We start from the raw sequence: 17,718 nt of genomic DNA, 5'->3' as shown, positions 1-17,718 counted from the left end.
ATTTCATTTAATTTTTCCAGCTCTGCATACTAAATTCTGAAGGATTATTTCTCCCTATGCATTTTAACTGTGTTCTTATATCAAATCCATATACTCCACATTTTGATTCATCGCATAATTTGCAAAATTGAAGCTTTGTACAATGACAGAGTCATACTCACATTATTATGAATGAAGATACTGAGTGCCTCTCGTGGGTAGTCCAGAGTCAACAGTCTGTCTAAAAATTTAGTTAGGAAAGGAGTGGGTTGTTCAATGAAAACACCAATTTTTACTCTTGGATATTCCTAAAAAAAATGATATTTTGACACAACCAATAAGACTTGCCTCTTTTCTAAGATTACTTAGAGTAAAGAGCAACTAATGTCATGTACTAAACTTAGTCCACCCAGCTTTCAAACAATCAAAACCAGCGTTTTGCACCCCATTTGTTTTCACTGGCTTCACAAAATAAGCAAAGATAATGGGATTTAGTATTGATAGGAAACTCTTTGAATTTAATAACAGAGACTGGAAGTAGAAAATAATGTACTATGGTTTTTAAAATTCTTACTATAAAAAAACACTAAAACAGCAAAAGAATCATTTAAGTAGATACACCTAGAACAGAATGGAAAATTCTTTTTTTTTAAAACAAGGTACATACATATATTACATTTACAAGAAAATATAGGGGAGACCAATTTTTAAAAAATAATTAAAGAATAAATACCACAAAATATTTTACTCAGCCATACTTTCAGCCAAAGACGGCGTTACCCTTCTATAAATGTACATGCACTATTTCTCCCCATTCATTTTAAGTGGCCTCTGCATTACTTTCCTACTCACTGATTTTAGAAAGACCTTTGACAAACTAACAGAGTTTCTCTCCTTACATCCAAGAATACTGAACTTTTATGGACCTTATTTATATGAATTCATGAAATCTTCTGATGGTATTTGGCTGCTTTGTATGTGCTTGACAGAGATCATGAGATCCTGACCACTAAAAGAAACATAGACAGCACTTTTTTGTAGTCCTTAAGTGTATTATTGCACTATGCAAGACAAAGAAATTTAACCTTCAAAGGCCTCAACTCCCACACAAACAAATACACTGACTAAAAATTATTTCCATCTCTAAACCAGACAATTACTATAAAAGTCTAATCCATTACAAGGCTCACAGAGAAACCTTGTATGAGTATAAAAGGCTGCCAGCTAGCTTTTTAAGCAGGCCAACACCCGCTTGAAAAGTGTCTGGATAAACCATCAACACATGCTGAGGTTTCACAGTGTCACCGTCTACATCGGAACCCAGAAACATCCTGGCGAATGCCCCAGCTCGGAAACATCCAGTGTTTACCCTGACAACCTCCTATTCACAGCTGCATCTGCAAACCTCATAAGTGTTGGTAGGAAAGTATAGCCACACAGAGAGCCCAATAACTCCAAAACAACTGACGAAGAGTGCACTGATGTGTCTCCAACAAAGCACCTGTGCCACTCTCTGGTAGTCACCACCCAGAGGCTGTCACAGGAACTGGTCCCACTGATGGCCAGGGACAAGGAAAGCTGCACGGGCTAAGCTGAGCACACACGTGTGCTACCAGTGGAAGAACAGCTGCAGTAATTGCCTTTCGTACATTTTTCTAATTCTGAGTCATTCTACCCTTATTCTCCAGGGGAAAGAGAAAGAGGTTCAGGCTGAATGTGCAAAGGCTGTAGGAACAAAGAGGAATTACTGACACTGCTTCAGTACACTGAAATATGAACCGCTTGGGTCTACAATGAAATCTCAGTGTGACCAAAGCAAAATAGTGTTTAAAAAATTAGGAGTAAGAATTCCTGTAAACTGCATGTCCTCAAAGCACAGAATTCATCAATCTAGACCGTGGCTTAACCACAAAGAGTTGTTACTGCATAATCTGAATCTAGGTCACAATGAGAATTGTGAGTATATGAAATCAGAAGTTGCCTCTCAGCAAAACCAGTCTGCACCCAGATGCTACATTTTCTCTGATAGATTTTCTCATTTTCAGTGAGGTCATATATTTGACTTTTTAAAGTTTACTTTTTCTAAGTAGTAGTTGAGTGTATGACAATTCTTGGAAGAAATACAGGACAATGTCTCAGTACAATTACACAGAGCAAAGTCCAGGATCTCTTTCCACAAGGGTTGCCAGTGAAATGAGAAGATGAGCAAGGTCATCCTTTTCAGCTGCACTGGAAAGTCTCCAATCCAGTAATAAGTTTTAGAACTTAAAAGCAGTTCAAGGGAGATTAAACTGGGCAACAAACTTAATTTAGGTTTCAGAAAAAAAAACCAAAAGCCAAAACAAAAATCCCGTGAGAAAGTGGCAAAAATTTGCACTTATTGAGTCCAGGTGCACTCTTCAACTTATTTTCCATTATGCTGCTTCTACCTGAACAGGCAGCTAATTTGAGGGTGGACAGGCTGCTGACATTACCAGAAGATAGCAGTTACTGAGTTTTTCCACACCTCAGCCATGATCGCAGCCCAGGAGATTCTATTTCTGTCACGAGGACAAGAACTGAGTAAAAGACCCTGCACATGTACCTCTCGGCTCCTTTGCAGGCAACCCCAAAAAAACAAGCAAAATTCTCAGAAGATATGAATGTAAAAATGCAGTCAGATAAATAAAACAACATGGAGAAAATTATTAGAGGCACAGAGCGGGTACTGCTCTTTTCAGTGAAAATTTCTCCTTAAGTAGCAACCAGACAGGCCTGAACAGAGAGCGCGTTCAGAAAATGAAATACTGCAGGTACTCAGAAATGCATGAAGTAAACACTTCCACTGAGGCCAAGGAAAAGCCTTGCTATTTCTGCTGGCAGAGGGAGTGAGGCATGAAGTCCAAGGAATGGACTACAGTAAAGAAGACACATTCCAAGTAGATGTACATAAACTATAGGAAGCTATCCAGCAAATCATTGCATCCCCCTTACCGGCTTTAAGATTTAACTGCTCCAAAACCATGTCTTAATTACGAACACCACTGGAAAAAAAACTTTGACAACATCCTTTCCTCAGGTAAATTTTATGATGGGAGTTAAATCACTACCTAATTAGAAGCCCATTCAAATGTTTATCTTAAAAAGCAAAAATAAAATTTAAAAATATAGAAAGAATCTGAAAGTTATTAAAATTCCAGCAAATAACTTTTTGAGTTTATATTCCAGTCCATTAGCAACTTATTGCCTAGAAATTCTTTCACTTTTTCCTTTCATTATAAAGATAACAAGCCACTACATGCTATCCTCAGCGTGACCTTCTAAGACCTGTTCTCATTCTAATCTTCAATACAGAAATTAAATGAAACAGCTGCTGGAAAGAGCCTGTTAGGAATAATCAGAATTTACTTTTTCATCCAAGTCTTACAATTCCACATGGTAGAGCTTAGTATTTACTCTGCCTCAAATTTATTGTGTACAAGCTGAAATATTTATAGAGACATGAAAGACATCATGCTTGGAGTGAAAGAGCCGAAGCTGCCAAGTACTGGATATACACACATGCCGTGTGTGTGTGTGTGTGTTTGTCCTACAAGAGTTCTGAAAACTGTACTGAAATCCAGTCTCAATTGCATCAGATTTTTTTCTATAGAAATACACTAGCTTATATAGTAAAAATATCTGTATTGTCATCTTCAGTGTAAAGCAGTTTTGATCATTTAATCTCAGAAAATAGTAATTGTAATCATGTTAGTTAACTACTAAACTCTATTTGTAACAGAAGTTGTTCAAATGATGCATATTGAGTGTTTTTTAGGTCTGCTGCTAAAAATCTGAAATATCTAAACAATTTTTCTACCTCTCCCAAAAATCTAATTATTCTCTTGAACCTTGCACAATTCAAAAATTGTTCATTCACTCTCACTGAACGGAGGTGAAGATCTGGAGGGCTTTTGGGGATGGCATCATCTTCAGTAATACTGTGAAAACCTGTATTAAAAGACATGCATAAAAACATTCCTGAAAGTAGTAAAACAATATTGCATAAGGAAGCCACTTGGCCTCAGAAATCACTAAACACCTATCAACTGTACCCAAAAGGGCTTTGTTCCAGTGAAGAGTATTCTTACCTTTACTGCTGACAGGTCTAGTAAGTCTAAATCACAAATACTGCAACCAGTTTCCCGTGTCCAAGCATTAGGAATATAGTTTCCCAAATAATTCAGGTGAATCTGGTAAATAAATGAACAATTCAAATTAATGACAGATGCTTGCAAAGGATGATCTGTACCTTTCAAAAAATTCAGGTTTATTCATTTAATCACTTGTAACTAAAGGCAACTGACTAGAAACAGACATACAAAATCTGCAGGTAAAAAACTATTCTTTTTCGTTTACAAAACAGATTATATATGTACCATGAAGTCTACAAAAATGAGTATTTCATAAAAATGACATGCACTTGGGGTGAAAAATAAAAGTATTACATGTCAGAATGTGAGAATAATTTGGTATCCATTTCAAGAAGTGCATCTAACCAATGCAGTTTACTAATATGAAAATTAGAGAGATGAAATACGAAAAAAGAAGCATCTTACAAACAAAAAACTTAACTACTAGGAGTTAATTCTGGGACTTATCTTCATGCTGGTTTATTTACTAACTGGTGAAAACTTTTTCCAACCCTAGCATACCGTCATCTTCTTGATTCAATTCTATGTTTAAAACAGAAGAATTTAGCCACACTGAAAAAGTGATGCATAGAAAGAGCTTCCTCTTTGTTTTTAAAACACCACTACAGGCAGAGGTTGAATTTTTTTTAATGTACCATAACACATGGATTAGTAGAAGTTGTTCCATCCTAAGCTGTTTGCCCAAATGTAAAATACAGAACCTTTCTTTTCATTGGCAACGTCAGCAAAGTCAGTGATGACAGAATTTGAGGATTTAATTGAGGCAAAAATAGCAATATGGAAGGAATTTGTCATACATTTCATCTCTACTGAGTAGTTATAAGCCTAACAGATAAAATCATCATTCTATTCACCAATAGCAAAATCAAAATACAAGTGCAAAAACAACGTAGCAGCATTCCCTGGGATATTCATGAGTTTCAAACTCTACTTCATTCTTCTGAAAGGCATTTTTTCTGAAAGTAAGGAGCTACAGTAAGGAACATTTATTCAGAAGAAATTAGAAAGTAGCCATGCCCAATCCTTCAGCCAACAGACACTACTATAAAAGATACACCTTTACACTTCTTTGGCTTAGAACAAGAAGGTGAAACTGCCATATTACCAAAACACAGCCATTTCTCTCAGAGAAACGGTTCAGGGACCTCTAAACCACTGAATCCATACACATGAACAGAATCTGTCAGAATAGCTATTTCACAGGGCAGACAGTGTCCTACCACACGCCCAAAGCTGGCAAGCCACGGGCACACTGATGGCAGGGATCAGCGACACTGAAGGCAACAGCAAAAGCCAGCCACACGTGGACCTAGATAGATACACACACACTTACATAGAGGCTTTTTCTTGTGCCTAATACAATTTCTTTTTTATATATGTGTATACACACACCTGGGTCTAGGTTAGGAACAGATGTGTTACTGTTTTGTATCCCAGCCTGTCACTCCTGGTGAGATTATCCTATTCTTCTGATTGCCATTTAATAACCAGATAGAGATTGCTCACTAGCTTCAAGAACAGCTTTGTGTTAGTGAACAAATTAACAAAAGCTTACTTGCTTCTAACATCCCAGGCTACAATGAACTTGGGAGCAGAATTAGTTGTTTCAGCAAAACTATCAAGTTACAGTGACATCAGAATAGCATGAATCAGAATGGGGGTTTTATCCTCTCAATTACTAATAACATTAAATGGAAATGTGTATGTTGTTTCATACTCTTCTATCCTTGGTTTTTTGCCTCCAATAATGTTGTGATTTTACAGGAAAATAAAACCAAACTGTCACTCACTTTAGTTGGACCATTTCCATGAATGGTGACTGGTAGGGTGTCATACACTGAATTCCTTGCTCTTACTTTTCCTTCTTCAAATTTCAAAAGGACTTCATCTGCAAATCAACAAAGCAGTATAGGAAGTTCATAAATAAAAGCTAAAATTTCAGAGTTCTTTAAGTCCTTGCTGATACAATATACCTTGCTATTGCAATCATTGTCAGTCTTATTTAGAAGCTTTTGTTCATTTTTTTAAACTAGATCTTGAATTCTAATATCCTTATGATAAATAAGGTGACATCAAACTTCATTTCTCATCAGCAGCTTAAGTATTAGAATAAAATCTGCTTTAAAAATAATTCTAATTTAGTGCAAATGCAATTTATAGAGAAATCATAGTTATTTCAGATATGATCTGACTACAAAAATTTATTCCATAATGGAAGGCCAAATGTAAGAAAGGAAGTTTTGCACAGATACATTTTTCCATTTAAATTCATGACAGTTAAATGCAGGAAATTCTACATTATTCCACATTCAACTTCACTATGTATAGCCATTTGCATCTAAAATACAATTTTAATTACTAATCTTACTCCTGTAATTAAGTTTTTGAAAGGCAGATGGAAAAATGGTCCTTAACTCTATTTACTGCCAACTTCATTTATTTAGAACTATTTTTCCTATTTTAAATAAAATATTTTTTCAATGAGAGAATTCAATAATCAACCCAAAAGACCTGTAACTAATCTGGTGATCAAGTCTACCCAACCAAATATTTCCTTAAAATAAGCACATGTTTAAGGAACCACATTCATGGTTAAGCAAAAAAATTGTTAATAACAGTTAATCAAACACACAATGTGCAGATCATATACATACCAACAGCTCCATTTAGGGTCTGGAAAATTGCACATTTGTGGTCCAAAGTAATGTTAATGCGCTCCTGAAATCAAAGCACCAAAGATGTTGAGGTGTTCTAAAGCCAATGTTTTTACAGTAACATTGCAGTTACACCACAGTGGCAGCAAGGAGTCAGGGAAAATGACTCTTTACATTCTTTACATTGTTACCTTCTTCTGTATTCCCAAGTTGCGCAGTTGTATAGCAATCGGTTTTGCATGTGCAGAAACTTTAAACTTGAAGGATAAAGGTCATAACTCTCCACAGGAACTGCAATTTAGCAGTATAAGCCAAAGACAATTTGTGTCTTAAAAACAATTTAACAAGTCTTGGCCAGGAAACAAAACATACTGCGTTTCAGAATCATAAAAATGCAAAAGTCAAATTTAAAACATGTTCCTAATGTTGTATTACTAATCCTAGCTAGATTCTTACTTTAAATACCATGTTTCACCATCTTTAAAATGTTGATTCCAGTATGTAACATTTAAAACATACTTAAAAACCCCTACACAGATGACATCCTTTGTTTTGGTCTTCCAAGATTTTCTTACGTATTCTACAGCATTGGGCATATTATTACTATACAAAGAATTGGTGGTGATGTATAGTAAGCACCATGGAAGTGTTTTGAACCATGGTGCAGCAGTGCTCTGCACAGATACACAGCTTTGGTCTAGGAGACAATCTGTTTAGACAACTAATTATATTACTCCTGACTTGGATGCAGAAATCAGCTTTAATATCTCTACACCCTGTCTTTTCAATCGGCATCTGACTTAACTTGCATAAAAGCAATTCAGACACTAAAGGCTGGAAGGAATTTCCTATGAGGAGCAGCTGAGGTTTGTCTAGTTTAGAGGAGCAGGCTGAGGGGCCATCTCTGTGCTCCCTGCAGCTTCCTGAGGAGGGGAAGGGGAGAGGGAGCTGCTAACCTGGTGGGAATGGTTCAAAGCTGCACCAGGGAAGGTTCAGACTGGACATTAGGAAACATTTTTTCATGAAGAGGGTGGTCAAACCCTGGATCAGTTCCTAGAGAGGTTGTCAATACCTCCAAGCCTGTCAAGCGCTTAAAAAGCATTTGGGCAATGACCTTAGTAACACACTTCAGCTTTTGGTCAGTCCCATACTGGTCAGCCAGTTGGACTAGATGATCACTGTAGGTCTCTTCCAACAGAAATATTCTACTCTATTTCTGAATCTGTATCCAAGCAGACCTGGTTTTCCATTACGTTATGCCAGAAACAACACATATATATCTCAAGAACTTTGCATCTGCCTTAACCATACAAATTACCAAAATCTTTCTCAAAATTCTGCTATATCAGCTTCTAAAGACTTTTTTGCACCAATATATTGTTAACTTTCCTTATCCCTCTTTCTTCCAGCATCAGGGACATGCCTCCGACATCTGTCATGCTCTAATGGTGTTATTCAGCAGAGGACTTTGTTAAGGGAGAGCACAGAGAGGTCTTCACCAAAAATTTACAATGCAGCTTTATTGAACATATTTGCACAAAAAGCTGAAGGCAGGATCTGAAATGGCAGCAAGCCAGAATATAAAACACTGGATTCAGCAAGTAGTTCAGTGACACCCTGGAAAAATGCCACATTCTCTGGCCATCAAACTGCCAAGTACATGGTACCCTCATTGAGATGAATGTGTCTGATCATATACCTCAGAGCTGTTATTTCTAACAATGAAGCACAACCTGCCTGGGTCTGAAGACAGTCTGAAATAATATATCAAGTCATGACCCTTTGTGAGTCTGTTCATCATTCCAGCAGTAGGAACCTCAGGAGAACAAACACAACTGTCAACATGGCACTCCAGTATAAAAAGACAGCATTCCTTTTCTTTTCATCCCCCAGTGTTTTATGAGGAGCAGCATGTTATTTCAATCAGAAAGAAATGAGAAAGCGAGTTACTACCTACCCTTGCCAATGGGTCAACATAGATTTTGGTGTAAAACAGCTGGTCATCATCATTATCCTGCAGATTCCATTGCTGCACAATACGATTTATGTATGGAGCATAACCAATAAATCCTGCAACATCACACACACATAGGTTATTTCCATACAAAACATTACCCTGCCAACATCTACCAATCAGGGGCTTCATTCTGAGTGGTGCCAGTAAAGAAAAAGTATGAAATTTATGAAACTTGGCTCAAAAGCCCAGTACCTTCTTACATTGTTACATACCTTCTTCCTGAGGTATGTAACAGGTCTGTTTCAAAAAGTTAATAATTAATGGTTATTTTTATACTAATGGTATTTTAATGGAAAAAATACATCTGATCTGTCTAGGATAGTCCTGAGAACACCAAAGCATGATATCAGATTATCACTTTTCCCAAGAAGCCCATCTGTGGCAAAAGTTTCATTTTCATCAATCACTTCTTACTGGCAGAGATGTCTGAATCTAATATTGCCAGAAATCCAGTGAGAGTCCAACTCAAAACCAATATACACCAAAATAAAAAAGATAGGGCACATAGGTGAGGGAAAGAAACAGGGACAGTCCCAGGTCTGCACATTGAAGAAGGGTGCCCCAGAAATGACACACTCAAAAGCTGCTACAGAGCACAGTATCCATATCAGTGCATGTATTAATCAAGTGCAAAATTATTAGCAAGCTAGCATTTGAAGGAGGATCCCAGAATTAATCCATCATTGAGATTAACAGGAGTAGCTCCCACTCTTTTTAGAAGGAGCTGTGCAAGCCATGCTGAGAGGCCAGGCAGAGCTGCCAGCACATCCACCCCACGTGCAGAGACCTCCAGAAACCAGGCAGCTGAGTGAGGGAATTCTGCAACCAGGCTAAACTGTGCCTATAGATAGCCCATGCTGCTTTGCCTGGGCTTGTACTCTGCATTGTTTCTGAAGCAATGGGGTCATCCTTGCACAGCATCTCGCTGCCACGCACAGTTGCTTGCTAGACCCTTACTGTATTTATCTGCTTTTTGCAAGTTATTGCCAAACACACACTGCAAATTTGAATGAAAACTATGCCTCAGCACAGAAGAGGAGCTATTCGAGGAGGGGAGGGGAGGGGAGGGGAGGAAGATAAAAGCATTTCTATGTCCTCTATTTTATACTTGGGAAGTTCAGGAACAGCTCCACACACAACAAATACACAGAACAGATAACAGAGGTGGGTCATGTTCAAGTATTTGAGGATCACACTTGCCTCCTGAGTTCAGGAATCGTTTTCCACTCCGGACAACAGGATACTTGTCAGCCAGCCTTTTATCTGGCCAAATTAGTCCATCTGCTGCAAACACCACTCTATGATTAGTTTCCTGAAATTTCTTTAGCAGTTCTTCAGGGCCCCCAGCAAAGATAACATCATAGCTTAAAAGGAAAGAAAATACATCTATTAGGTTAGCTTAAGTTTAATGTTTCTGTGTTCAAAAGAAGTCATTGGACTATCCAAACTTAAAAATCAAACAGCCCTTTTATTCTGAAAAATGACTCAACTAAATCATATTTAACCAACGTGTAAAAATTCTATACCCTTCTAGGAGAGAAACTTCGATCAGTACTATTTATCCAAAGTAGTTTCCCCTCCTGCTTTTTAACTTTCACATTTTGGACATTCTTTTTTCTTCAGATTTTGTCTACCTGAAACTGATTTTCCTGTTTCAGGTATTTTGAGTAAAAAAATACTTTTTTTCCCTTTAGAAAACTCTTTATGTTTTTAAGAATAAAAATTTTAAAAAAGAAATCAAACCTTAACAAATGAAAGAGTGGACTGAGAGATGACTTGGGTAGTTTTCACTGGGAAAATCCAGATCTTGCTCCAAAACAGAACAGCCCTGACTTTTCTGAAAAGCCTTATCAAGAATGCACTTAGATCTCAATGAAGTCTAGTTGCCCATAAAAAGTGTATTGCATCCTGACAATACATAGATCTTTCTCCTACAACCTCTTTAACATGCTGAAGACTTTAAAGGCTCAAAGCATCACAATATCTATTTATGAAAAACTTCACTTGCCTTTACAGCTTGATCAGATTTAAGTCTCAATTCCTATTGAGGATAAAGGCCTAAAGGTGGAGGGCTCATCTTTGGCTGTTACCCACAGACGAAGGTCACCAGTGTGCCAAACCAGAACGAAACCTGCCTGGGTTTGGCGAAGGTCCTGTAAGAATGGAGTATCCCAAGCCTGGTGGTTTCTTGTGGCTGAACCAAATCTAAACCAATGCCTGGCGGGCACAGGGGGTTGGGAACACAACCAACCAAACCAAGCAAACAAACCAATCCCCCCACCATAGGAAGGGATGCCACACACTAGACCAGTCTGCTCAAAACCCCATCCAACCTCGCCTGGAACTTGGAATTTGCCAGGGATTGGGCATCCACAACTTCTCTGGATGACCTGTGCCAATGCCTCCCACTTCAAGGTTCTCTTTATACAGCATGAGGAATGACACAGTGAGATTGGAATCACATCACAGATTAGTCTCTGGCTGCAGCAGCAAAATATTTTACTGGCAGCATCTCAACTTTTCAGTTCCCTCATCTGAATGCAGGAATATTCTTACTCTACACACATACCTTAGAAATTAAAAATCACCAGCCCTTATAACATTATAGCTACCAAAAACCAAGGTCTAACCTTAACCAAGACTTTTCTTGCAAAGCCTTTCAGCTGGGCTAACCAGGACAGCAGCTAACTAGGACTCCACCTGCAGTACACAGAACATTGCAATGTATTACCCAGCAACAGTGCCAACAGATCAAGCATTACTGACTTATGGTACTCCTTTATTACAGACCTGAAATTATTCAAGATGTCTTTTCTTTAAAGAGGATTTCATGAAATTGGCCTAAGAGAACTGAACAACAGCTGGCTTACAAATGTAAAAAAAGATTTTCACCACAAAGCAAAGTATGAACCCTGGAGAGGAAGCATGTTATGTAGTCTATATAAGTACGTGGTTTTCTGAAAACACTTATGTTTTTCTGCAACTTTGGCAGAAGAACGCATGAAAGAAATTGTACATTTTGGACCTTCCCCAGTTTCACAAAAAATGCCTGTTTCTGCCCAAATTTACAGGAATACACTTCACTCCCTTTTCCACCGAATTTCTGTAGCCTGACTCAATGCCAGACTGAAACACACAAGAAACAGGAGACACGTTGAAGACAGACAAAAAGAGATCTGTCTGAGGCTTTAACTTAATAGTTTATGGCAGGCTGTGCTTCTCCTCTGTGATCAGGTTAGTGCTGCTGCTGCTATGACTTACAGGAAGGAACCAAACACCCTGGAACATTGCTTCCAAGGACTCTCATTCTGTAAAAGAAAGCCAAAGTTAGCAACATGCTGGGCCAGCCACAGGCTCTGCTTGTGAAAGGGATATGCTACTTAACACAACACAGTTTATAATCCTAAACCCAGTGCTGAGCTGCTAAACTGCAATGGATATTATGCAGCACTATTAATCCAGCATGAAGCCACATTTTTCATTAATGTTCAAGGCCCTCTGTTTTGACAAGAGGTGACATGCTGTCACCACACCTCTTCCTGAGCAGGACCTCCACCAGCCTTCTACCCCTTGCTGCCAATGTCCTCATAAGCTGCTTGATGAGGCTCACACTTTTCTCTCCAGGCAAAAAGAAAATTTCTGAACACCTGTAAATGCATCATTTGCCTTGTTTGCCTGCTATGTCAGATTGCATTCAGCCTATTCAAACCTCACCTCCTGCTGTAAGGGAGGATTCACTTCAGGTCTACACCACTAAGACCATCACAAAACAGGTCCCAGGAGTATCCTTGACAGTTTATACTGTTATTAGAGGTGATGCAATGACTTACTTCAAATAGGACTTCAAAATTTGACAGGGAAAAGAGAGTGTGGATATATGCAGGAAAAAGCAGGCTTCCTTGGCAACCAGGAAAAGCTCAGATACTCTTCTATTTATTCTTCATAAAGCCCTCCAATTAAGTAGAAAGCAAGAAAAAAAACAAAACAAAACCAAACCCAGAAACTTTCCACAACCTAATCCCATTTCCTGAAGCTCCCAGATGGCAAATGCTTGGGACTGGAATCCACCCCTCCTTCCCCCTCTTTCACAGCAGCAAAGCATCCTGGCTATGCACCCTGCACTCCCAGCAACACAGGAAAACAGCAATGGAGACCCAGGTGCTCTAGAACTGACCATGGAATTTTTGCATCCACAACTTTAACAGTGAGAACTTGCTGCTCTTGGAGCTGCAGGTTAAGAGCTCAAAATACGAGTGAGAGAGTGCCTACTAGTGACTAGCAACGTCAGCCACACAGCTATTTTGTCACTTAGACTGTACCCCCACCAGGATCACACCTTAACTATTTTGAGATACATAGAAAATATAATTATCCCTTCGTTTCAGACAAATGTAGAAAAAAATACAACAAAACAAACAACAAACTGAGAAGCTTCAAAATTCTTCCACGATACAAAGAGATGGCTGTGGAAGTTCTGGATGAACAGTCACAGCACCAACCAATTTATCCAGTCTACGCTGGCCATTAGCCAGTTCAATCTGAAATGGTCCAAAATAAACCAGTAGTTAGCTCGAGCAAAAACAAGCCTAATTTAAATAGTGTTCCATCTGCAGGCATTTTGCTATCTACACACAGGCACAAGCTGTCCACAGAAGAGGCTCAAACTATTTCCAGAATTCTGAGCCATATAACAAACTGCTCAAAAAAACCAAACAAACAAAAAACAAACAACAAAAAACCAAGAAACGAAGTTTAAGTAAATAGTTCCCTAGAACTTGCCTAGTTACAGTAAGCAAACCAGACATTTCCTTTCCCCACCCCCAAGATTAATATTCCAAATGCTTCACAATGAATATAATAAAAAACACTTTAAGAAGAAAGGAAGTTCATGACATTTGTCTTTTCCAAACTTACTGCTACATTGATCAATGCTTAAATTGCAAACCAGGATTTCTGGAAATGAAAAAGCCCACTAGAATTAAAATATAATGCTAGAATCAGCAAACTTTTTTTCTCTCCTATCTGGAATCAGTTCCACCAGCTTTAAATAAATATGTACTTGGAATTTCAGACCTCAGGAACTTGGGAGGCTTAAATCCTGGGATTTTTCATGGGAAGAAAGATTATAGTTTCTGCACTTCAACACACATGGTCCTCTGTACTCTGTCACCCATGCCAGCAGACAGCCTGCCCCTCCAGAGAGTAAATTATGATAGAGAAAATCTGAGCTAGACCCTGGTACCAATGTGATAATAAATTTGCATATTTTACCATATAGGAAGAAAATAGTTATTAATCAGGATAATAAATCCAGAAACAAAGAAATTCAATGTAGGCAGAAAACATTTGGGAAATGTTTGATTCATCTGAGCTTTAGTACAGAAAAAAAATCTTTCAAATAAACCTTTAAAAGTTTCAGTTCTTTATGATTAGTAGGACAACGCTACGAACAAACATGAATGTATTTACTTCTAGAAAGATACTTTTTCCACTTAATAAATACAAAATTGATCAAGTCAATAGGAAAAGAAATTCAAAAACTGAATGTGTACCTCTAAACGATGTTACTTTTACAGACCTAAGTAGACAAAGAAAATATTCAGCATAATAAGCATCCCTTGTAATGCTTATAATTTAGTGAAAATTATTTAGATTTTTTGCTTTCTAGGTATTTCTTTTACTCATCACAAGAGGTAAAATCGGAACAGAAAATTGAGTAACATATTTGAATCTGCTACCAGTTTAATAAGCTACTTCAACTTTTCTGAAGTGTTAACTTATGCAAAACAACAAATTAATTTTCCATAATATGCCACTGTCCAGCCATTTTGCCTTGTGATGATGTCTGCTGTGCAAATTCTGCCAAGCTCCTGCCTTGAAAAAGTGTCTTTAAATTTCTTCAGCTGTCAAATTTTAAATAAATAAAGCAGGTTAAAAGCTGAAAGAGAACTCTGGAGCAGACATTCCAACAAGACTGGGTAACAGCAGCATGGGTGAACTCATACATGACCCTCTCCAAGCTCACACTCAGCTACCTCTCTACAAGGCAGCCTGTCTGCAACTGGAGCTTCCTGTCCCTGATTCAAGACTCAGTCCCACGCCTTCCTTGAGGGATTATTTCAGACCTGTGACCCTGCTCCAGTTAACATTAGCATGGAAGAGTCTGGTGTCTGCTGCAAGCTGGATTCTGAGCTACTCTGATCCTGCTGTTGTCACAGGAGGAAAATAAGAGGAAGAGCAGAGGGAATCAATGGAGAAAGTGTGATTTGAACATGTTTAAGCTCCATGTTTTCTGTGACAGGGAGAAACCTATCTGGCCTCCAGGGAGGATGTTCAAGCATAGCTGTGCTATGAGCTATAATCTGGCACCTGCACCAGTACTGTCTCTGCATCCTTCCACCACACAGATCATATAGGCACCAGGCTACATCTGACACCAAGCCTCTTGTTTCAGTTCTCTAACATGTAAAAGAAGTTCTCCTGTTAAATGCTTTCCTCAGGGACCCATTTTCCAGCTTCCTCCATACCACTGTTACTTCATGGAACAAGGTAATGCCTCTGGTTCCTACTGGCCACTTTACTTCTGGAGCTGCTTTTGCTTCCCCTCCCATCCACACTCCCAGCCTGCAGCCACATCCTGCTCTCACTGCAGCTGAACGGGGAGAGGAAAAATGCTTGCCTAAAAGCCTGTCAGCTCCCAGTAACATTTTTGTACCCCCTCGAGGCAGCAGAACTATGAACAACTCTTACAGCTGTAAATCTGTTAAAAAGTAACAATTGCTCCAAAAGCAATCTATTTTTATGAATGAAGGAAAAAAGACACAAACTCTCTCAAATAAAACAGCAAGGAACAAAAGCATCATGCAACTTTCAGCATGTCACAGCAGCTACTTTTGCATGTCTACCCAAACTAAAATATAAAGACAAGAAGCCAGGTTTGCTCACCATTCAACAAACAGTACAACCAAGTCCTCTTGATCAGCATAGCTTCCAATGCCTTCTTTCAGCAGTCGAACTTTCTGCCCTCCGCCAATAGAGTTGGGCAGCTCACCACCTTTCCACTCTTCACCTTTTCCAAGAACCTGGAAAAAGGAAAAATAAAAAGGCACTTCTTGTTAGTACCCAAACCCATGAGGCTTTTTTAAAGCAGACCCTTATTGAAAACAGATGCTAAAGCAGAAGCAACACATTAAAGCATAGCAAGCCAGCACTTCCAGCATCGTAAGTTTTCCATGTCTGAAGCAGCATTCATCACAATGACATCATTGCAAAAACATGAGAGAGATATTTCTTAACCAAATAAGAATCAAGCAATTGCCTGCTACTGCCATTTACTCAAATGTGTCTCCTTCAGAAAAAAAAATAGAAAAAAAAAGCTAAGGATTGTTCCAAAATTTGCATTTGAAAAACATTCTAAATGAGAACTTTAAAATTCAATAAAATCACTTTAGGAACAGGAGGCACAAAAGACCTTGGTGGATCAAGGTGTAACTAATTAAAATTGCAAGCTTCAATCCTTTTGTACAGAAAGGAAAGGATAGGTTTCCCAGTACACAGCTCACTGCTAAAACTCAGCTAAACATAAAACTCCTTCCCAGCCAAGCACTATAGAAGATTATATGTCAAAAAAGGAAAGGAAAAAAATAAGCTTTTTATGTGTTTTGAACATAATGTTTTTGGAACGCATAAAGCCTGGAAGAACTACATTGCATGATGTTTTGGACAAATCTGCAAAGCTAGAAGTTGTATCCAGAGCTCAGGCTGCTCAGGTGCTTTAGTATAGCTTTATCATATTAGGAAAGATCTTCTCAGTTCTCCAAATTCAGTGGTAGAAGTCAAAAGACCCAAAAAATTTCCTATTTATAGTGCAGGCACTGTGGTAAGTAAGCAGAAAAATTTCATAACAGCATCTGAATTCCTGGATTTTCTCTTGGCAGAACCAATTTGTGGGGAAAGTTTAGAAGGTTAGTGCCCTCCCTTTTTCCCAAGGTCATGCAGAGGCCAGCTGAAGTACGTGTCATATGGAGGCGTGAAGCAAGGCAGAAAAGGCTGGCAAGAATGACAACATGCATTGTCCTCTCAGAAATTACGGGTTCCTGGGAAACACAGTGAAGTTTTCAGCTGTGACCCTCGCTCCTGCCTTGCAGCAGCATTCCAGCCTTGCTTAAGGAAAGGGATAGAAAGTTCTGGAGTGCAGTAGAGCTCCCAGAAGTAGTCATGCAGATGAAATCGGCCACACTGAAAAACAAGGCTTTGTGATAAAATATGACAGAACCTGTCAGTGAGAAGGATGCAATGCTGACCACGATAGCTCCTATGGCAGTGGAAGCACCTCCCTCCCATGGTGGTTCAGAGGGGAATCAGCAGGTACAAAACAGGGAGAGCAGCAAGTGCCCTACCCACACCGCAGCTCTGCTGGTGTTTCCCTCTGTCCCAGCACACAAGGAAGCTAAGGCAAAGTCAGCTACCATTTACTGGTTCTGTTTTACACCATGGACAGTACAAATACTTGGTACAAAACACACAATACCTTTACTGTGTAGTTGAAATGCTTTGCAGTTTGCATGAAACGGTGAAAGCCATCGGTTTCTTTAGTTGCTACAGTAAAGACTAGTAGTTTATCTGAGGAAGAAAAAGAAGGAAAATGTATTAATATGCTTTCAGGGCACAGTTTATATCAAAAAATGCAATGAACAGCACTAGACTGGGGGCTTTATGACTTTCTGTCTCTCATTCAAAGAGAGGAGGCAAACACACTGTCACAGTATAGGTGTGAGACATTAGCAAACAACAACTGCTATGGACAAGGTGCTGTACTTAAAATTATCCTCTGGAAGAGGAAGCAAGTAAGTCTAACTACTCTGTAAACAACTAGTTCACAAAAACAAAGCTAGTA

At 38.7% G+C, this 17,718-nt stretch overlaps 1 protein-coding gene across 1 annotated transcript in view; it reads right to left on the bottom strand.

Annotated features, from left to right (window-relative positions):
* The window catches only part of PLOD2 (procollagen-lysine,2-oxoglutarate 5-dioxygenase 2), a 34,562-nt gene extending 17,095 nt beyond the window's left edge, over positions 1 to 17,467 (bottom strand). The window contains 8 exon segments of the mRNA XM_017726470.1: positions 162 to 287; positions 4,089 to 4,190; positions 5,942 to 6,039; positions 6,806 to 6,869; positions 8,763 to 8,875; positions 10,023 to 10,186; positions 15,768 to 15,904; positions 17,353 to 17,467. Of these exon segments, the coding sequence (XP_017581959.1) occupies positions 162 to 287; positions 4,089 to 4,190; positions 5,942 to 6,039; positions 6,806 to 6,869; positions 8,763 to 8,875; positions 10,023 to 10,186; positions 15,768 to 15,904; positions 17,353 to 17,388 (840 nt within the window). The 5' untranslated portion in view covers positions 17,389 to 17,467.
* Between the last annotated feature and the right edge of the window lie 251 nt (positions 17,468 to 17,718).

The sequence above is a fragment of the Corvus brachyrhynchos genome, unplaced genomic scaffold (assembly GCF_000691975.1).
Source record: "Corvus brachyrhynchos isolate BGI_N302 unplaced genomic scaffold, ASM69197v1 scaffold221, whole genome shotgun sequence".
In the NCBI taxonomy this organism is placed as follows: Eukaryota; Metazoa; Chordata; class Aves; order Passeriformes; family Corvidae; genus Corvus; species Corvus brachyrhynchos.
Note: the sequence above shows the minus strand (reverse complement) of the source record. Positions and strands in the feature narration are given on the sequence as shown.